Consider the following 22,313-nt stretch of genomic DNA (forward strand, 5'->3'; position numbering starts at 1 on the left):
CACAGGAGTGATCGCATCTGCAGATCAACACATTTATAGAGGAGGCCCAACGGTCCCTTCACCTTCTCCAGATCCTGGTCCTGTCTGTTCATCAGGGTTTTCCAGTGATCGTAAAGCTCCACGTCGTGGGTCTGAATGTCCTTCAGGGTTCCTTCTCTCAGGATGGAGCCATCCTTCATCGCTATGATCTGGAAGAAGATAAAAACAATATTTAAATATTTTACACTAAAGTCTAGGGATGTCCGATAATATCGGCCGACCGATATTATCAGATGATATTAGCTTAATTATGTAATATCGGTAAGAATCGTTATCTGGTTTTTAATGAAAACCCAATAACGCAAAATTAGTTTTGAAGTGAAAGCGAAACTGAAAGTGAAACCATTATTTGTATTGTGCACAGTATTGTCCGGGTAACACGACACACCTCTGCACACGCTGAAATGTGAACTCTGCCTTTAACCCGAACGGCAGCACATATCGGTATCTTTAGATATCGGAATCGTAAATGAAATGTTCCGACATTATCGGCAAACAGTTAATATCAGACATTCCTACTTAGATCAAATTACTTTTCTATAAACTGTTTACAAATAGAGTGCAAAATCAAAAGGTGTTTGTGTTTCTGGTTCTGACCCAGTCCGCGTGGATCAGGTACTGAAGTTTATGTGTGACCAGGACAACGGTCCGTTTGTCATCCTGCAGGAATTTGAGGATTCCTTCCTGCATCAGGTGATCACTGAGGTGAATGTCCAAGGCTGAGAAGGGATCGTCCTGAAAAATAGAAGAAGAAAAAAACAATTTCAAACCGCCTCCTACTCTCCGTTGCTCTAATGCCCTCCATTATCTTCATCTCCTCTTCATCCTCACTCTTATCTTTCTCGGTCTTTCTTCTTCTACATCCACTAGTTCATTGTTTCCCAAACTTTTTTTCTGGGGACCCATATTTTTGTCAATAGACATTATTCCTAAACTCCTGAGAAACATGATGCGAAACGACCCAAAAAAATCTCTTGGGACCCACCTGAGGGCCGCGACCCAGTCTTTGGGGAAACAATGATCTATGAACAAGTGATGCAAATCGTTTGTTTCTGAGCTTGGAGTGTGTCTTCAACAAAGTAAAATCCATAAAAACAGAAGTTAAAAAATAAAAACTTCAATGTTTCAAGAAACCTTTCTCACCAAGAAAACGATGTTGGTGTTTTGGTACAGAGCTCTGGCCACACAGATCCGTTGTCTTTGACCTCCACTCAGGTTTATGCCCTAAGGAACAAATAGTGTGAGAACATCGAAAGAAACTAAAAAGAGTTAAACACGAAAACAAAGATAAGGCGACAGGCTCACTCTTTCTCCGATCTCAGTTTGGTCTCCGAAAGGCAGCAGGTCAATGTCCGGCTGCAGAGAACAGGCGTCGATCACAGCTTTGTACCTGAGGAAACAGTAACATCAAGTAAAACGGTTTTGTTTTAACGGCTGATACTGAGTCAAAGTCTTCATCTCCACCTCTGTTTGCTGAAGGGGCTTCCGAAGGTGATGTTGTCCTCCACTGTGGCATTCAGGAGCCAGGATTTCTGAGCAGCGTAGGCCACAGAGTATCTGTTCTTACTGGTGCATCGTGGGGGAAAAAAACAGGAGGGGGGGCAGAGACTTAAGTGAGACAAACTGAAGAAGAGGTTGAGTTTTCATAAAGCTGAAGAGCAGGAGTTCTGATCTAAAGAAAACGCCATGAATGATTCTTGTCACAAGAAAAAAAATCACATTCTTAATTATGTATTTATACTAAAATACTTCAAAGGATCTACAGTCTTATTTGTTTACACACCAGTTTCATTAGGTAACTAATGAAAAGTGTGTACAGTAGGTGTATGAGATCTGGCAACCCGAACTATTTACCGTATTCAACGAGGCCTGGGACGATAATCAATAATCAATTAATTGCACGATGAATGAAAAGTCGATAATTTCGCCGCCCTTGATAAATTGCGAAGTGCATGCGTTTTCGTTTGACTTATCTCTCGTCTCCAAACAGTCTGGACGACAAGAGGGTTCACTATGTTTATCAGTCTCAGCACCTGGGTACGATTGTTACAAAGCAGAATAAGCGGAGTGAACCTTCTTGTCAGTCCAAGGACTGGGTTGCGACCCTCAGGTGGGTCGCAAGAAATTTTTTTTGGGTCATCTTACATCATGTTTTCCAGGAGTTTACGAATAATGTCCATTGACTTGGGTCGCGAAGGTTTGTGACTTTTAAAATATGGGTTCCCAGAAAAAAAGTTTGGGAAACACTGCGCTAGCATACACACCCAGAGTGCAGCAGCCAGATTGGTTCAAATGTAGTGGTAACAAAAAAAGGCAACACAACAAACTTTCTTGTCGACCTAAAACTACACGGCCTAGTTTTCCCGAGTGGGAAAAAAAACGTAACCTCTGGGTGCAGAGCCTTCGTCACGAAAGTTAGACATTTGGTCAACAAAGTAAATACAAAACGGTCACAAAACCTGTTATATGTTTTCGCAATTGAATGGCGTGTCTGAAAGGCGTTCAGGTACCATCGGAAATTTAAGAATCGTAAAAGATTCTCATAAGAAATAAATGTTTACGACATCGGAAAGGGTGTACTTGCGTAGTAATGATATATTATCGTAATTTGGTGTCAAAATAATGTTGACAATAATATTGTTTATCGGCAATAATTTCTGGTAAAGCAAAATGTGTTATCGTCACAGGCCTGTACATCATTTTTCAGCTTTAATGTTAAAAAAAAAGTGAACATTAGATCAGTTTTCCTGAACAGATTTATGAAAATCAAGGCGAGGAGCAGACAACCACTGCAATATGGGTTCTTCTCTATGTCAGGTGTGTGTGATGAATAAAGTTAATGATGAGCCGAACTGGACCAAACATCAATCTAACAACAACAGCAACAACAACAGCAACTACAGCAACTGTTTTAGCAACAACGACGAGAACAAATGGCGAGAATAGGGAAATCAAATGTGAACAAATGAACAGAAGCCGAACGAGCACAGGGTCACAGAGGTGCTGAGGCAGGGAGCAGGAGGCGGGCAGGAGAGGGCGCTGTACCTCCGGGCGTCCTCGTCAAACTCATGCGTCTCTGTGCAACTGTCAACATCAGGTCAGTGAATCAGAGAAAGAACAAGAGCTCAGTGTCACGAGAAATCAAGAGAGAATCAGCAGAAAAAAATCAGAAATAATATTGATCGAAGACACACACAGAAGACAGAGAGTCAGCAGAAAAAAATCAGAAATAATATTTTTAAATGTATTTTATCAGGCAGAGATATTTTTAGTTTATTCTCATCTTAGTGACCACAGAGGAGAGCAGTGGACCAGCAGCTATGAGCTGAAACTAGGGATGGCTCGGTACAAGTTTTTCATGTCCAGTGTAAATACCAATACTACAACATTAAGTATCTGCCGATACCGATATCAATCCCGTCCAGTGTAGATGTACCAATACTGCAACTTTAAGTATCTGTCGATACCGATATCAATCCATTTTTTTGTTTAAATTTTATTTTAAGAACTCTCTATCTCTATCTCTATATTTATCTCTATCCCGCACTGGGGAAATTCTTGTGTTAGACTCAGGCGTGCTGCACCAAGTAGTGGTTCCTCTGGGAATCAAACCCAGGACTCTCTGCTCTCAGCGTGAAAGGCGGTTCGTGCTAATCGCTGCACTACAGAACCCATTAGTTCCGTTAAGTGAAGTCTTTAGTGTCTCTGTCGCTGTGTGAACCTGGCTTGAACCACTGAACATGTTCTTTGGAGCGTCTTCACCTCCAGCTTCTTTTAAATAAATGTATGATTCTTTGGCAGAGCCGAAGAGTCGGCTCACCCCGACGGGAGCGCTTTGGTCCGATTGGTTTCCGATCCCGAGTGTTGGATCGAGCCATCCCTTTGCTGAAACCACTAATTTCGCCTGTCTGTATAAGACCCAAATAAGAGGAAGATGAAAATGACAACAACGAAGACGAGAACTAAAATGTCTTATGTTTTTTACGACGAGATAAAGTCGCTGTCGACACAAAGATAAAGACAGAGAAACCACTGTATTTACTGCAGATAAATTAGTCTAGATGGTGAAATGAAAATGACCATGAGGATTTTTGTTTTTTCAGAAAGGTACCTGAAGTATCCTTCATGACACGTCTTAGGTTCAGGCAGCCTGACGTGCGAGAGAGCAGTGAAGAAGTAAAGACAGAAAACACACATAAAAGTAGGAAATTGCCGCACACACACACACAGATATCTTCACATCGCTCGAAGCTCCGTCAGGGGTCAAAGGTCAAAGGTTCCATCTTTTTAGAAGGCAGATTTACAGATTCCACCTTTAGTCACTGCTTCCTTTATTGAGAACCCAAAGGGGACGACCCTGTGGACCGAGTGACGTTAACGGAATGTCTTACTTGCTCCAGTGAACTCGTCCCTCATTGGTCTGCATCTCACCCAGCATGGCCAACAACAGAGAGGATTTCCCACAACCCACCTGGCCCACGATCATCGTCAGCTGACCTGAAGGAGAACACAGGGTTGACGCTCCTGACGTTGTCATTGGTTGGTTTAAGGTCAAACTTGATCACATGACTATTTCGGCCGCTCGTACCTGTGTGGATACGGGTGTTGATGTCGGACAGCGTGGACAGGTTACTGCCCCAGGTGAAGAATCCGTTAGTCACCTGACAACGACAGCAACGACAAACAACCTGAGTGAATACCATACCATTTAAAGGAGGCACAAATCAACCAATCAGCTCAATGAAACACTAACCTACCGAAACCTTATTTTACATGATATTTAAACTAGGTAACAGGAGACAAAAAAATAAAAAAAATGTATTGTATAAGCGATTCATATGGAGGATGTAAAATAAACTCATGGTACAGTAACGTCTGTCCCACCGTTTACATTCCTGAATTTCATTTTTTTTTCACCTCGTGTTTATTTTCTCTAACAAATCCCTGCAGCTTTCACTCTGTTGCTCCCTTCAGACCCCGGGACCCCCGATCCCCCTCGACCAGGGGAGACACAGAGGGAAGTCGACCTTTATTATTAAAACAGCTCGAAGTCTTGACTGGGTCTCATCAAAAAACAGGCTTCAAAAAAAAGAAAATCGCCAGAGATCAAGGACACTAAATGTCGGTGTTTTCTAAGTTCACCGAGCTGCAGGAGTTTAGGGAGAAAACAAACATTTTGGAAAATTAAATCAGTCAGTTTAAAAAAAAAAAAGGAGGAGGAAAGACGTTAATTTAGGAAGCAGGACAATTTTGTGTCGGTGAGAAAATGTTTTTTTTAAATCTAGAGGGGTTTTATATCACAAAATAAACACCTACAGTTGAAATAATTATCATTTTTATTTTATAGTCTTTTTATTAAGTATTACGTATTTAAATTATACTTAAATTAAATTGTGAAACAATGCAACTTCTTTAATACTACAACTACTACCACTATGACAATATTATTGTATATTTAATATTTAAATTTAATAATAATGACAATGATATTTTATTACTACAACTACTGCCACTATGACAATATTATTATTAATATCTTGCATTTTCTTTAAATTTAATAATAATGACAATGATAATAATCAACCTCCTGTTGTCTCCCAACTCCACCGAGATGAGACAGGAAGTGTCGCCTGAGAAAATCCCTGTTTTTTTTTCGTTTTGTTTTATTTACCCCTAAGACATGTCTGAGGGTCAACAGATTCTCGTGTGAATCCTTCACTTCCTGTGTCCAAACATGCACGTACACACACTGAGTAACACGTGCACACCAGCGATGGTGACAGGACAAGACACTAAACATCTGTTCACAGTCAGTCAGTGAAGTGGACACAGACTTCGTCTGACTGTTCTCAGAAGGAACGTTCACGACATGAACGTGAAGGCAATGAAATAAAACAAAAATATATTCAAATAATTGACTCGTCTGTGGATCAGACCTGAAGAAACCATTCAACCAACAATGCAACTAAACTGTTTCAACTGAAAATCAAATATATGGTACAAACAGAAAAGAAAAAAACCAATGACCAACTAATCAAATAACCAACTACACAACTACCTATTCAACCAACCAGTCATCCAACTCATGTCCAACCAACAAATCATCTATCCTCCAAAATCTGAAGAAAAAAAAAACCCTCATCAAATCAAACGTGAGTGTCTCCCTAACACGACCGTGGACTCTGACCTTCACAGCAACATCCTCAGTCTCCGAGGGTCTCAGGGGTCTTCTGCTGGGCTGCTCATAGTTGTCCATCTGGTACCAGACAGGCTTCTTCCTGTTGATGGCTTTGGTCTGTGACGAAGAACAGATATTTGGAGTTACAGAAAAAAGTTAAAGATGAAGGATTTTGGCTTTTTTTTCCCAGGAAAAAGTAAAGAAAAATCAAGGTATAATATCTATGATATGTATGATATATATGTAATGAACATGAAAAAATATATATATTAAAAGAATAATTAATAATAATAATTAATTAAAATTTAAAATATTGAAAACAAAATACAAAAAGTAAAGAAAACCCAAAAACGAATTCTGAGCCCAGTCTCAATAAAGTATTTTGTTCTTTCTTTCTATCTTGCAAAGAACTGCAGATCTATGACTGAGTCTCACTCTTTACACCAGTGTTTCTCAACCTTGGAGTAACGACCCCACACAGGGTTGCCTGGAATTCAAATGCGGCCGCCTGATTTGTCTAGTAATTGATAAGAAAAAAAAAAATACTAATAAAAATATTTTTGTTAAACTAACTCTGTATTTGTGTACCAAAAACATTTCTAGAAGAAAAAATGCCTCCGAGGTCAAACTGCGGTCACAGGCCAAACAAATGCCACCAGTCCATAGAGAAACCCAGTGTGTTTGGCTCTCAGAGACACAGCGGTTGTTGATCTAGCCTCCAGCAGTAAGTTCAAATGTATTTTTTTTTTTTTTTGTCTTCACTGTTTGGACGTCTTCACTCAGATTTATGTCAGTGACTCAAACTGACCAGAGGAGACAGCAGTAGCCCAGCAGCTTCTGTTTCCCTGGGAACCAGAATTAATGATTTCTCCATCGGCTTAAATGTGCGATCGAGTGAAACGTTTACCACCTGAAAATGTTCTGAAATATTTACGGACACGAGGAGATGTAGGTTTTACGTGTGCTTGGAAACACCCACCTGTCCAGGATGTTTCTTTCCTATGTCCAGTGGAACACATATGTCTCCGTTTCTCCAGCTGTCGTCTCCAATTTCATCACTTTGAAGGAACTCACCAAGCTTCTGGACACTGTAACACACACACACACACACACACACACACACACTGTTCTGTTTAACGTAGACATATTGCACTCTGTGTCCTATTAATGCCCAATCTTGATCTTCATCTTCTCCTAAATCACGATCATGATCTAAATTTAAATCCTTCTCCAAACTAAATGTTAAACCTCCAAATACCTATTCCAAAATGGCCAACGCACACACAGAACTATGAGGTGATACCAGGTCTCCCGGGAGTTTAGAGTTTCGCTTCACTGCCGTCGGGTTTCTTCCATGTTCCTTTAATTAGACCTGAATCGGATTCAGTTTTCTGACCACATTCAGGAGCATTCAGGGTCAGAAATTAAAACTGGCTCAAACGTCAGGCCCAAATAAATATATAAAATCTTTTAAAGCTGCCGGTAAATAAACTATTGTCGTTATAAAAGTCCTGCTAGGCTTCGCCAACATCTTAAATCTCACAACATCCATGTATTATAGTGTTATCTAACATGTCAGTCAACAGCAGTCCAGAGTATATATCTGCTGTACTCCCCACCAGCAGTTAGAACTGAAGAAGCCTCTTGGATGAGAGGTGAAACGTCTGCTTTTAGAAAATCCACGTCCAGTTTCCTAACCGAACTCTTCAACCATGAAATGTAATGAAAAATGAAAACAAAAAAAGCTCAAGCTTAGCTGAAGCTAAAGGACAACAGACAAACTCACGCTGACCTGACCAGAGCTTTGACGGCAAATCTGACAACAGTGGAGAGCAGAAAGAGCGGAGTGACCAGGATGTGAAACAGAGCCAATGCTGCGAAGGCCTCAGAGGGACTGGGTCCGGTTTTATCAGTGAAGTGATGAACTGAGAAAGTCTGCGATTAAAAACAAAAAGAGAAGAAAATCAGATTTAGCTTTCAGGAAAAAAAATCCAAGTCGTGAGAAGTTTTATCTTAAAGTGAATAATTTCCTGCTTACAGCCAGAACAGCAGCAATGGGAATGGCAGCATTCATGAAAACTGCGGAGAGAAAAGAAATGATTTGATTTTGTGATTTTCTATTTCTCTAAAGTGGCATGAGTGTAAACTACGCAAACTACAGGGGGTCGTCTGTTCACGACGTCCTCGACCTGTGGTGGTTCACGGTTACATCGTTAACATCTTGCAAACATTTATAAGGATATTCCTGCCGATGAATACGCCGTCATGTATATGCAGATGACAGCTTTGTTTACATTCTCTTTTTTGTACGCCAACGATTGGTTTGTGCTACATTTGTGTTCTTTTGTTTGTGTTATTTTTCTTTGGGATCTTTTTACCTTTCTTTATGGCTCCCAAGCCTAAGTCAGACCCCTCTGATGTTTTTATGTCCTAGACCAGGCATGGGCAAACTAAGTCCCGGGGGACCGGATGCGGCCAATTCAGCTTTTTAATCCGGCCCGCCAAACTTTTCCAAATTATATAATTCATTTATATTATTATCATTATACTTCTGCATTTTCCCTGCAATACCCACATTTCCCTAATAGATGGCGTAGAAAGTGATCATTTTAGCCTTTATGTATGACTGTTACATGTCATTTATCAGAGTTCACACGAACGCTCCATCTATCTGCTCCTGACTCGGCCCAAGCCGTAAGTGAGTGACATAGGAACTTGTGTACAGTATTTGAGTTTCGACTTACAGCGAAAATTGAGCTGGGTCACACCGTAGGAATCTCTGGATCTCTGACGTGTATTTCTATTCATACTTTGACTAAGACTCAAACGTCAAGGCTCAAATGCTACGTTTTTATGCGACTAAAAGGAAAGTGATAGTTTTCCTGACTCTGACAGTCTGAAATACCATCATCAGTTTTCATAGTAGCACACAAATCTTCTTGCTTCTCTTACTGGACATAGAGGTATAGAAAGCGAAGGTCCTAAGGCAGGCGAGCTCTTTACCTCTGGTCTCCTCGACACTGTCACAGAAGATCTTCTCCCAGGCGTAGAGCTTCAGCAGCTTGATGCCCTTCAGGATCTCTGTGGTTTTCTTTAAACGGTCGGTGGAGTGTTCCTGAAATTACACACACGTAATAATAATAATAATAATAATAATGATAATGATAGTTACCTCCACTGGGTTCAAGAACTTGGTGACTCGTGACTGACACGATCACAGATGTGAAGACTCACCAGTGTGCTTTTCTGAGTGTCTGCTAATTTTGTGGCGATGAGATATTGAATAGGAGCCAGCAGGACGATAACGGAGGCTCCGATCAAAGCACTCCAGTCCAGTAGGTAGTAGAGCAGGATTACTCCCATCACAATCTGTGCACACAGAAGAACCTCAATGCTAGCACTGGCAAACAGCGCACGGACGAAACTCCATACGCGGTCGTATCTAGTGTCCTCTGACCTGCACAGGCATCGCCCACAGATTTGGACAAAGAAACAAGAACCACATCAACTGGTTGGTCTCTATGGCAACCAGGTTGTTAATCTGTCCCAGGGTCATCTCACCCATGGACATGTTGGACGTGGATAGACGTAGGATCTTGTTGTAAATCATCGCCTGGACAAAAAAAAAAAATCAATGTGCAACCTTAATGTTTAAATATTTGAATATTAATATTTGAATATTTTAGTGAAATAAATATTATTATTATTATTGTTGTTGTTGTATTAGAACAAACCAGACCTAAATCAAATGTACCAAATCATCTTTTAAAGTTTTTTTTTTTGCCGTGTCCCTCACCAGCAAAGCTCCTCTCATGTTGATGCCTGTTTCTATGGTAACGTAGTAAGAAGCCTGCAGAAAGGTTCTCTGCAGAATTAAAGCCAGAAAGAGCAGAACGGCCAGGACTGAGGGGTTCTGAAGAAGTTTGGACGAAGACATGAAGTAGACGCCGGAGTGCAGCTCCTGCCAAACACAGACAAACCAAAAGACAAACTCAAGTTAATGACTAGCGCTGTGGAACATTTCATTTTTAAGCAATCTTAGATCTGATCTGGTCCTAGATCATTCAAATCTCAAATTAGCATGATTATTTACAATGACTCTAGATCAATCAATATCCATTAATAACAAAACAATGCTGCTTTGGAGATCTCCGGGTTCGCTCATGCTGTACTTTTAGCTAAAGCTAAAGTGTTTGTTAGCCCATGTTGTTTGTTAAAGCTGTCAGTTTACTTATTTTAGTAGCTTTTAGTAGCTACAGGCTTTCTTGTTAGCTTAAATTGTTTGTTTGGTGTTTTTTTTCTTTTCTTTTCTCATTCTATTTTAGAAGCGTAAAGGAAAAGGCTTTCATGTTAGCTCATGTTGTTTGTTTAAGCTGTCAGTTTCCTTATTTTAGCTACATGCTTTGTTGTTTCCTCTATTGTTATTTTTAAAAAGCTATGTGTTTTCCTGTCCCCCTATTTTGGTAGCGTAAAGGCTTTCTTGTTAGCTCACATTGTTTGCTAAGGCTTTCAGTTTTCTTGTTCCCTTATTTTAGTAGCTTAAAGCTACAGGCTTTCTTGTTAGCTTAAATTGTTTGGTCTTTTTTTTTTTTTTAAAAAAGCCATGTCTTTTCTTGTTCTATTTTAGAAGCGTAAAGGTAAAAGCTTTTCATGTTAGCTCATGTTCAAGCTATGCGTTGTCCTGTTCCCTTATCTAGCCTAAATCTACAGATTTTCCTGTTAGCTCATGTTGTTAGCATGTGGGTAACGTGTTATGCTGTGAGCTTCCATTGTCAGCATAAAGTAAGAAAAGATATTTTCAATATTTGTTTTGTGACTGTGAAACAATAAATAAATAAATAAATGTGTAGCGACGAGGTAAAGACTAACCTACAATATAATCCACTTCTCCTCTTGTATCAGTTAGTACACATTTGTATATCATATTATATTGGATTCAACCAGGAAGTTATTAAACAGAAATGAGGAAGGGTAAAAAAAAAATTATAAAAAATATAGCTATAATAAATAAAGAAATAATAAAATGTAAAAAGCTTAGAAAGAACAGACAGTGTGTAAAGGGAGTGTAGAATTTTCCGTGTCACTCAGAAATGCTGCTGTGCTCTGTTCTCTGTCTCTGGTGACACACATGCACGCTCTGGCCCAACAACACACTCCAAATGTCAGCACTAGTACAAACAGAAACTACGCAGTTGCTACAGACGTTTCTGCTGTGTGTCTGCAGTGAATGAGGTCCCTGAACACAGACCAGTGCAGTTCTACTCCCTGGTTAAAGTGCCTACAACTCACCGTCATGTTCGATGCGCTGTCCTTTTCTACGACGTTCATGTGCTTGACAATGCCAGAGATACAGAGCGGACCAGCAAAGCCCAGAAGGTCGGCCAGGTAACGGAAGGTGCTGCTGAGAAGAATTGCGCGTCCGAACGCCCGGTACATGGATCGCCAAATAGAAGGTGCTCGAGTCGGATCCTCTGCCGTCTGTGTGAAGAAAAAGGGAGAGGGTGAAGCGTTGCAGTTGGAGTTAAAACGATTGCAGGTTCATGCCAGCTCACCCTCTGATCCTCGTAAGCATCTTTGAGCTTCAGGTAGTTGGTGAGAGCTCTCATGGCAATGGGCAGCTTTCCAATCTTCTTCAGCTCAATGGGTCTTTTATGAGCTCCGATGATGAGAGGATTCATCCACCAATATGTGGCCTGGGAAGATGAAAAGAACCTCTTACAAATCTCATGAATAAATTGTGCCTTGGGATAAACATTTGTTTTCCTTCACTTTGGGAGAGTTACATTTTTCATTAACCTTTTTACTCGTTCTCACTACTACACTACTTCTTCAATTTCAAACTTCAGATTTGCTGCAGTACCACAAATGTACCACCAGAGGCAGCAGTAGACCCGCAGGTTCTTTGTCTGTTGATTTGTGCCCGTAAATTTACAACTACTTTTACTTATTTTCAACTTTAATTGAAAAAACATTATCTACAGATGTAGTTTTAGCGTTTCCAAAAAAGTGATCTATTCCTAGATAGAATTGAAGGAATAAAGGCAACCATGTTTGTTTTCATTACTTTAGAGAGGAGGTTGACAAAAGGCTGCAGGAAGCGAACTCCCAAATCCTGCAGATCCTCTGGAGGCTTCACCTTCTGAGGATTCGCGAAGAAGACATATTTCTACGTAGGGAGACACAAACAAAAATGAACAAATGTAAAATAAATGTTGTACTAGCTAGCATGTAGCTAGCTAGTTAAGGGGCAGTGACACAGATTATAACGTCGTCATACGAGGTGCGTTCAAGTACCATTGGAAATTTGAGAATTGAGACTAGAGCAGGTTACGCATTGTACGGTTTAGAACAAATAGAACAATTAGAACAAAACAAGAAAAATAAGAAAATATCAAATAATTTAAGTCTTTCTCATCTTCTCCCCAATTTTCAGAGGCCTCCCTAGCGGCCCCTGTTGGCTCCCACTTTAAAATCCACTAGACTCGACTTCTGTACTTCTCGACTCCATGATATTCACTCATATGTTTCCGAAAACCACTAGACTCGACTTCTGTACTCCATGATATTCACTCATATGTTTCCCTTAAATAGGATTGTTGTTTACAAACTGGCACGTGAAACGTAGCCTTACTTTAACGAACGCTTACTTTCAAATATACTGTACATACATTTCTGGCAACTGCGAAACGTTCTACTGATGACAAATCACTTAACCTGGGCTCCTGATTACTCACCCTGACTCTGATGACGTTGATCTCCACAGCCATGAGTAACCCGTACAGAATCACCAGCAGGGCGGTGATACAGAACCTCAGGTGTTGCGGTCCAACATCTAACTCAGTGTATTTCCACAGCTTGATGGACTTGGTGATGAAAGCTAAGACCCAGTAAATGAAGAGGACTACGGCAAGAAAAAAGGAGTTCATTTTCCTGTCAAAACCAAACCAAAAAGCTGAGTATTCCTCACCTGTGAAGGGTTATGTGACTCACCGAGCAGCAGTTTGGGAAAGTTGGACGTCTCAATGTTGTGATAATAAACCACCGATGTCGTTGCTGCCACAAAACCCATAAATGCGGGTATGTAAAAGTGGAGGTGGTTGGTCGCCATCATTCTGGAATCACAACAAACAATATCTAAATAAGTACAAATTAAATCAACAACGACCGTGAAATCCCAAATGGCTACTCACTTGTTGGAGACAATTCCTTCTGCAAATTCGCACACGTGCACAAACAGCAGTGAGAAGGTGAGGATCCACCTGAGGTTGTGACCCGGAAAATGAAGCCATGTGTTGTGATGGATTTGAACCTTGGAGCTCTGACTCCCCCAACCTGACCAAGAACAAGAAGAAAACACCAAAACATGCATGTTCAACGGGATCATGCTGTGGTGATCGGCGTTTGATTTGGTAACTAAAGTTTAATAAGGAGAATTTTATCAGGTACCAATGAAGAGGATGGGGAAGGTGATGAAGAGCAGGAAGACGTGAGGAACCAGGTTGAGTGCGTCGACGAAGCAGCCATTTTTCAGGACGCCCTTTTCCACACTGTAGGCTGTTTCATCGTCATTGCCGCAAAACGATAAGGCCATGCCACCAGCAGACCGCCGCCCTCACACGCCACTGTACTCCGTCTCTGGAAATAAAGATTGACCTCAAACCCAAGACAAATTCCTTTTTAAAAAAACTCAAGCGCTGGTCTAGTGTTTGTTGACACGTTTAGATACGTAACCAGTGAGTTAAAAGATGTTAGCTTTAGTTTGTAATATCCTTTGACCACGAGTTCCAGGTTGGATCATGCTCATTCTTACTCTCACACAGAGCCCATGGATGTGATTTTAACTTTGATTTGAAAGTGAGTGGTTAAAAAACTTTAACCAAAAAAAGGTTTACTCAGTGGGAAAAAACTTTAAATATATATATACATATATATATTTTATAAATACATTTTTAAATAAAGAAGAAATCTCCTCCAACACAGTGGCACGAAATGTTTTCCTAGATGTTTGACTGTGAGCCAACGAATGAATCAATGAATGAAATTTGCTCCTAAGCCTACACGTTAATGATTGCACCAATTAAATAAACAGTACATTCCAACAATGAAAATGTGTTTTGACTTAATACACGCCCCTCGATAACAATCCAAATCTTCCTGTGTAAATGTACGGTTTGAAAATAAAAACACATCTATAGTGTATTTCTCTCACTGTTGGTTTCCTTCTCTGTTTAACACTGTTAATTAATCCTTTCTCAGTTTAGCCCCTGTCCTCTGTTGTGCTTTTGAATTATTCCTCTCAAGCCTAAGATAGTAACAGAAAAAAAAACAAGTCAAATGCCTTCTACAGTACGTGCTTTCTTGAGTAAGTGATTTTCTTTAGAAAGCTGAGCTCAGATCCAGGATTTCAAACTAAACTAAGCATTACGCCGTGTTGTTTTGGATACATATATGAATATAGTTTTGTACAATATTGAGCCTCTATAGTGATAAAGTGATGATAAAACGTGTGGTTTTCTATTTCTTTTAATAGAAAAATTTAAAAAAAATAGGAATTGATAATTTAATAGAAAAATAATGTTAAAAAATAATTTTAAAAACGTATGATTTTTCCAAAATTCTATCCTTAAATATAAGTTGTGTGTAATGTTTCAGTTTTAATGCAGATGAAATCCATTTGTGGAAAAAAGAGAGAGAAAACAGTTAGCTCAGAGCGCTAGCTGGCTGCTAATAATCTGCTCCAACAACTTTGTCATTTCTATTATAAAATAGCCATATTTTTTACACTTATTGATAAAACTGCAAAAAAAAAAAAACAACTGTGTAAATGTAATAAATAACAACAAAGTTTTCTCACCGTAAGAAGGTGAAATATTCCTCAGTGACCTCGATTCATCCTTGGTTGCTGCGTTATTATTTTAAAAATTAAAAATCAAAGCGAAAAAAAATCGAAAACTTAATGTGTCTGTTAAAGAGTGAAATGTTCGATTATTTTTAGCTTCTTTAAAGCATCAGCTGCTCAACATTCTGCTGCCCGAGTTTGTGCCAGAGACTTGCAATTTAACGTCAGCGATAAAAGACTTCCGGTAAAAACCTTCAAACTAAGAGCCTTACGAGCGTCGCATTCTACTTATACTATTATATTACTTTCTATTTTATGAGATTGGCAACATTATTTGCTAATAATTAATATACTGCACCACAAACATAATGAAAACAGAAAAAATAGAAAGAACAAACAAAACATTTAATACAAAATTTAAGATAGATGACTGTTGAAATAGAATTATATCAGCACGATAGTCTAATTTAATACTCAATACAATGTAATTAAATGTTATATTTTGACTCTAATTCTTAAATTAACACATTTTTTATATTCGTAATATTTTTCTGTTGTTGCCATGCTTATGATTAAAAAATCCTGACAAAAATGTTTTTCGATAGTTGCATTTCCGGTTTTAAATCGACGTTATTTACGTGAACTTCACAGAAAATCCATGCGATCAGATTTCCAAAGTTAACCCAGTGAGAAGTGGAGGGGGTTATTATGGGCTGCTTCTTCAAGAGCCAAATAATGTTTAGAGCCCACACCGCCTACCCACACATACACACACGGATACTAGATTAATTGCTCGTAATGTTACAAAAATATGAGTAGATGTGATTTGTTTTACTGCGTGTATACAATAATATTCATTAAGCTCTAGCTTCGTGTATTTCACTAACACAAACGGACTCCTTTCTAGTATTCGGAAAAATATTACGAAGACATGAAGTATATTGTTCATCACTCTCATTTGTACTTGTAAAAACACGGTCAAAATGTGCTATTGTTATTTGTATAAAACTAAAAGGCCGTCGGCATCAATGATTAGAATACACGAAGAACATTCTAGTAAAACTCTTAAATATTTTTAAACGTCCCGTGAGAACAGCACGCATTTATAGTAGTAACGCACAGTATAGATGTACACGCAACGTGAACACGACGCATTATTTCTTATCTTTCAATTGTAGTGTACCAATAAATGCCGAAATATGTCTTTATGTTTTGTTCACATTATGTGGCCTTAATTTTGAATTATGTAATATTCACGCTTTATCCACTGCTTAAAAACACAAACATGGCATAGCTAATGTAAAGCGCTGACCCGAGTCTTCGGCTATACCAGGGCGCCTTAAGAAATCGGTTAATATTGTCTTTACGCGCCTGTAAACCAAGCTAAATATTTTTGGAATCATTTTATTTACGCACACAAAAATACACGATGTCGGTCTCGCATTCGGCGTGAACAATTGTCCGATATGGGAAGAAGCGTAAGTAAAACTTTTTACTATTTTGAACGTCCCGGAGGAAACACCGTTCGTTGTATTTTGCTTAATGACACACATTCAAGGTGAGCTCAAACCGAGACCAGGTTGAATAAAGATCAAGTGATGCTTATGCTTATGGACTCAGGAATCTTTAATGACGCCGAAATCTAGATGTGCTTGTTTTTAGATGTCTTTTTTTAGTATTGTTCTCATTTTGCACCATAAGCACTTCAACCGGAGCCAAAAAATATTAAATTACGCGTGTTTATAACGAGGTTCGGCGACTGTAATACCTTTTGCATGAACGCGTCTTTACACTGAGCACATCAGATAAAGAACATTACTGATGCTGTGCTGTACATGTGGATGACAGGAGGACGAAATGGGATAGTCCTTGTCTGCACTTACCCGTACAATGATGCGGGGTTATCGGTTGATTCAGGTCAAATAGTCCCTTTGTCAAGGTTTTACACTGAAGGATAAGGACAGACAGGAAATGTCGGAATCTTACATGCATGTACTGGAATTATCCCTCTTCAGCAGTAGGATCAGCAGCAGCTGCATCTGTGCACTTTATCCCTTATGTGGAGGATGTTAGTTCCCGGCACTCTATTTTAATCAAAAAGCAGGGCGATACGTGAGATTGTAGGTCAAGTTAAAGCGTGTGCTTTTATTTTGTAAAGTCGTCGATTTAAAGGATCCTGCTATAATGTGACCACCTCTCAAAATAAAACTTTTAATTTTAAAAAAAATATACTATTTTAAAACACATTTATTTATTTATTTTATTTTTACACATACATTAAATTGATATTGATGACATTATCTTATTTAGAATTAATCAAATTTGTTTAAGTAATTATCCCACTGTTGGACTGTAATGGGAAACTCAAGTGTTTACACAACCTAGTCATATATAACAACGTGCACTGAAAAATAATCTGTGACGTTATTTTGCAGGAACACAAGAGGTGGTGGTTCACTGCTGCCCCCTGTGTTCAGATTTTGTCACTGCGCGTTAAAATCCTGGCTCTTCTCTACAGACTATTGGTGTGAGGGGGGTTGTAACGTTTAATGTTGGCCTACTGTATTCAGTCCTCAGTAAGACTAAGTGTTTGTGTCAGGGGACATGAGGAGGAAATTCCCACTAAACAGCAATTCCCAAGAAAGGAAAGCAACTTTAACCTTTAACCCTTTCTCTTCTTTCTCTCTGTCTCTCTCAGTGATTAAACAATCAACTTTAACCTTTGTGTCACTGAAGAAAGATTTAGTTGTGTTTATGACAGGAAGTCCCTCTGTGACAGACAGGAAGCTGGAACAAGATTAAAGATGACTGTACAGATGAACTTTGTGTGTGTGTGGTTAACCAGGCAGCGTGAGAAGTTAGCATCCATTGTTGGACCAATAGGCTCAGCAGCGCTTCAGAGTCTTTAGCAGGAAGTAAACAATGGGAATCAGTCTTGTATTAGAAGTATTACTGAAGTACAGTACAGTACATAAAGCTCTTACCTGTAATTAAACAAAAAACATATTCAAACATGTTATGGTTTAAACCTTTACTAGGCACCAAAAATAAAACATTATACATTGAATAATTTGTAACATTCTATCAACTACTACGTTCTTAAATTATTGTAACACTTTCGTTTCTATCTGACTTTTTAAACCTTTTCTAATTAGTTTAACACGCCAATGTGTTGTTTAGGCTAATGCTAATGCTACAATATATGAAGAACACAACTACTACGAAAAGCACCCTCAAATCAATCAAACCCTGGATAGTTAATAAATCATACAGTTGATCTGTGCTTCCTTTATTTGCCAGTTCAATAGAAATTAAATGGTCGAAAAATTAATAAATGAATCGACTAAAACTCAATTTTAACGTATTATTTACTGGCAGAGTGTTGTTACTCTGCTATACTCTAAATATTTAGAAATGCTTAAGTCACTTTAACTTTATGGAAAATTAAATTAATTGGAAATGTTTTGAAGATAAAGTATTGTAACTTGCATATGTTACGGTAATTCATTTACAAAAACAATAACAATTTGTCGGTGATTTACAGCTCTGTCTGCGTAATTTGACCTTTTACACGTAAAGAACACTAGAGGGGGGTGTTCACCCAATATTACAGCAACTACATTTAATTGTGCAGCAGTTAAATCACGTTCCTAAAAGAAAGCGCAGGTTCGTCAGCTTTGGGAACCAAAGGTTTAAGGTAAATGTGCGCAATGATTTTCAAACAGCGAAATCTCAAAATAATACATTTTAATTCAATGTTGGCTCAACAACAGCTGTTTACCCCTGAATGTCAGAGGTCAAAGCATTTCAAAGATGAGGATGAAGATGATGATGAGGATGATGTTTTCATTTATACATGGTTGAGCATGATTGATGACCACACACAAGAAGACAGAAGTCACAGGTTCATCATCAGGCTTATATTTAGGTCAGATGAGTTGACCTCTGATTTGAGCCTGACTCTGGTATGATTTTGAGGTTTCTGAGGACATAACGATATATGTCCCTATATATTGATCGAACGTCCACTTTACTTCCCATCAATAACCCCTGACCTCAACACATATGCACACGAGCAGAGAGACATCTCTGCCTCCACAGGGGCGACGTCTCTAGTGTTGTTGTGGCTGATATCAACTGTAACACTCAACAAAAGCTCAGGGCTAGGAATTATCCCAAGAAAGAAATTCTCCAGCAACAAAAACTCCATTGTTGCTGCAGGGAGTTCACGAACAGAGTCAAGAGGGGAGTCGACTCTACTCTACTCAACTCACACGCTTAACTGAGCTCGACAGCAACAGAGCCTTAAGCTCAGAATTTAACCCCTGAAGAGTTATTGCTAGGGTCAGAAGGTGCCTTCAAATATGCGAAAGTGCACTTTCACATATTAAGCGCCTCATCTGTTGAAGTCTGAGTGGAAAATGTGAGATAGGGCTACCATAGTCCAATCCTGAAATTAGAAAAGGTTGATCCCAAAATGACCTATGGTTAGTAACAATAGGTAGTCTATTAGCCAAACACTAAGAGACTAGCACAGAAAAATAAGCTGTTTAAAATGTTTATATTTTGTGTATTTTTATATGTTTATATTTTTAAAAATGTATTACTTTTATGTCCCTCCTTATTTGTGTCCAATACTGCCTTCTACAGAAACGATATTGAGCAATGCTGTCTTTTATTGTGCAAAATATCTTGAGAAATTTCATTGTGTATTTCACTGTCGTATTATGACAATACAGGCTATTTTGTTACATTCTATGCTACACTCCAGCCCTAGTCAATACTTACTGTAATGTGGGGTAATGTAGCATGTAGTGTAAGGTAATATAGGGTATGATTTATAATTCAGCATAATTCTACTTTATAATGTAACGTAATATTAGAATGTCAAAAAGTTAATATCAGAAATTTCATTATTCGATTTGTCACAAATTATTTAGTGTCATCATTTATTGAGGGGCAGTGATGCAGGGTCCGAGATGATCATATCTTTCATTTAAATTTATTTTTAATATTCTAATTATATTTTTTTCAGGGTCCGAGATTATCATATCTTTCATTTAAATTTAATTTTAATTATTTTTAATTATTATTAAAAAATAATATTATATTTTTTAATGTAATAGCGTAATTGAAAAATTAAGTTGATTTTACTTTTTCCCTTCACAGGAAATGGCTGCCCTTACTCTGAAAAAACACGCGCCCTTTTCCTACCTAACTCTGTGTAACTCGACCGATTCTTTCCCGCAGGAGGAAAAACGCACCCTCACTTTAGTTCAGGTCACAGCGCGGTTCTGTGCGCGTGTCTGCTGACAAAGGCAAAGCAGTTCCACAAACAGTGCTGCTACGTTTAAAAGTTACGGAGTGTGTGTGGAAACTTGCTTGTGACTGTTCGTGTGTGTGGGTTTTAGGTGAGCGTGTTCCGTTCCTAGTCTTGTTTTCGGGGCGTGGAGAAGCGACAAACACTCGCACACGCGTACGTGCACAGCCAAAGCCGCGGATCCACTTTATTGTGAAAGATTCGTGGGAACAGTATCTGCTACGGCGAAACTTCAGCCACTTCAGCTTCGTTTCGACTTGTTTTATTCCAACCAGGATGTAAAACCAATTCAGAAACTTTTTTTCCTTCTTCCCCCTTCGACACAAGATCGACGGGTTTCATTTCTTCAACTCTACATATTTGAGGAATATCGCCGGGAGAAGGACTACAGTGCGTGAGGAGTGTGTGTGTGTGCACACCCATTCAGAGGTAAGCGATACTGATGTTCGTTTGTGCCATTTTATCTCAAATAGTTCTGCTGTTTTCCTGTTTGAAGCCCAAATTGCTACATGTAGTGAAAATAATAGTGATTGTTTGTTTTCTTTAAACACACGTGATTCTTATCCAAACGTCCAACAGTTTGCTTTCTCTTGTAAAAATAAATCACATCAGCAAAGTCCACTAAAACACCAAAAGTCAACGATTAATCGATTTTTGTGGAAAGGCTTTTTAGTCTTGTGTGTCAATTGGAATTTTCCACTTACAATACAAGTACAATATGTAACTGCAACTCGACGTGTTAGGTATTTCATGTTTGGACGCTGTCACCAAACTCAACTTAAAAATACAACATTTAATTGATTAGCCAGTTTTTTTATGCGAAGGGCAACATTCTCCAAGTTTTTATTTATTTTGTTTTATATGGCACGTATTTACAAAAAAATCGGCATATATGTTCTTCACTAAATATCATGTTATTTGAGGGAAAATAAACTTTTGCTATGCTAGGTGTTAGCCGGGCGGAATATTTGTTTTGTAACTGGTATTATCAATGACATATATTTATTTACATACAAAAGCAGTCTGCTGTGCAAACATGTCACCAAACCCCATGTGCTAATAATGTGTTAGACTATATTGTTTGATGCAATTGGGTACTTAACAATAATAGGTACTCGTGACATTAAAATAGGTTTTGTGATATACAATATTTTAATATTTCGACGTACCCGTACCTATACAGTAGATTAGTAGGCATACACATATAGTAGGCACTTCTTTAGTTAACAACTACTGATATTGCTTTGTGTATGTGGGTGTATGTAAACAAAAACAATCCCCTCCCGCAGTTTGGGATGGTGGCACCAAATTCAATGTCGTGTAGTGACACATCGACTTAGCATTGCGATTTTTTTCCCCCCATTAAACTGTCGATACGATTTCCATATCGCTCACTGTCTTAGTGGCAGTTTAAAGTGATGTTTTTTTAGCCATAAAATTTTTTCTGTTTATTTAAAACTATTTTGTGTAATTTTTTTTGTAATAAGCAACGGTTTGGTGTGCAGTTCGTGGCAATTGTGAGTAATCAATACTGTGGAACATCTGGAGCCTCAGTCAGTGAGCTGGTCCTGCTGGTCCCTGGCTGAGCTAATGTGTTCCAGACCAGTCTGTCTTTTCTTCCCTCTATCATTCATTCCTGACGCTTGTATTTTTTTTTTTCACTAGCTGTTAAAAACGATTATCTTCTATATTGATTCCACTTATTAAGTTGGGGGTCACTTTTTTCCGGGTTAATGGGAGGTTAGGAAATTAGCCACGCCTGAGCTCTGAGGGAATGAGAGCAGTTAAATATTTGTAATTTATCATGTGTTCATTTGGTGTACGGTGGATGGAGCAGGTTGTTTTTGTGACAGCTGTATCGATCAGAAAGAGCTATAACCATTAACATCAGGCAGTCAAAGAGCCGAGGAGTCAAATGTTGGGCTCCGGAGGCCTTT

The 22,313-nt window shown here is 38.8% G+C and overlaps 2 protein-coding genes across 2 annotated transcripts in view; one reads left to right on the forward strand and one right to left on the reverse strand.

Moving 5' to 3' along the window:
* abcc9 (ATP-binding cassette, sub-family C (CFTR/MRP), member 9) overlaps positions 1–15,332 on the reverse strand; it is a 30,415-nt gene extending 15,083 nt beyond the window's left edge. Inside the window, exons 1-23 of the mRNA XM_025057303.1 lie at positions 15,072–15,332; positions 13,664–13,852; positions 13,408–13,549; positions 13,208–13,329; positions 12,952–13,118; positions 12,282–12,383; positions 11,770–11,910; positions 11,507–11,695; positions 10,014–10,178; positions 9,675–9,830; positions 9,452–9,586; positions 9,170–9,332; positions 8,256–8,296; positions 8,010–8,152; positions 7,197–7,305; positions 6,227–6,334; positions 4,628–4,700; positions 4,431–4,536; positions 1,504–1,605; positions 1,345–1,429; positions 1,183–1,263; positions 637–774; positions 8–188 (exon numbers count right to left, since the gene is read on the reverse strand). Coding sequence (XP_024913071.1) covers positions 8–188; positions 637–774; positions 1,183–1,263; positions 1,345–1,429; positions 1,504–1,605; positions 4,431–4,536; positions 4,628–4,700; positions 6,227–6,334; positions 7,197–7,305; positions 8,010–8,152; positions 8,256–8,296; positions 9,170–9,332; positions 9,452–9,586; positions 9,675–9,830; positions 10,014–10,178; positions 11,507–11,695; positions 11,770–11,910; positions 12,282–12,383; positions 12,952–13,118; positions 13,208–13,329; positions 13,408–13,549; positions 13,664–13,808 — 2,794 coding nt within the window. The 5' untranslated portion in view covers positions 13,809–13,852; positions 15,072–15,332. The remainder of the gene's footprint in view (positions 1–7; positions 189–636; positions 775–1,182; positions 1,264–1,344; positions 1,430–1,503; positions 1,606–4,430; positions 4,537–4,627; positions 4,701–6,226; positions 6,335–7,196; positions 7,306–8,009; positions 8,153–8,255; positions 8,297–9,169; positions 9,333–9,451; positions 9,587–9,674; positions 9,831–10,013; positions 10,179–11,506; positions 11,696–11,769; positions 11,911–12,281; positions 12,384–12,951; positions 13,119–13,207; positions 13,330–13,407; positions 13,550–13,663; positions 13,853–15,071) is intronic.
* A 4,958-nt stretch (positions 15,333–20,290) lies between these two features.
* Positions 20,291–22,313, forward strand: part of LOC103382457 (plexin-B2-like) — a 55,633-nt gene continuing 53,610 nt past the window's right edge. The window contains exon 1 of the mRNA XM_025058143.1: positions 20,291–20,805. The gene's annotated coding sequence lies outside the window, so the exon portion shown is untranslated. The remainder of the gene's footprint in view (positions 20,806–22,313) is intronic.

Source organism: Cynoglossus semilaevis, chromosome 8 (assembly GCF_000523025.1).
Source record: "Cynoglossus semilaevis isolate Cse_v1.0 chromosome 8, Cse_v1.0, whole genome shotgun sequence".
In the NCBI taxonomy this organism is placed as follows: domain Eukaryota; kingdom Metazoa; phylum Chordata; class Actinopteri; order Pleuronectiformes; family Cynoglossidae; genus Cynoglossus; species Cynoglossus semilaevis.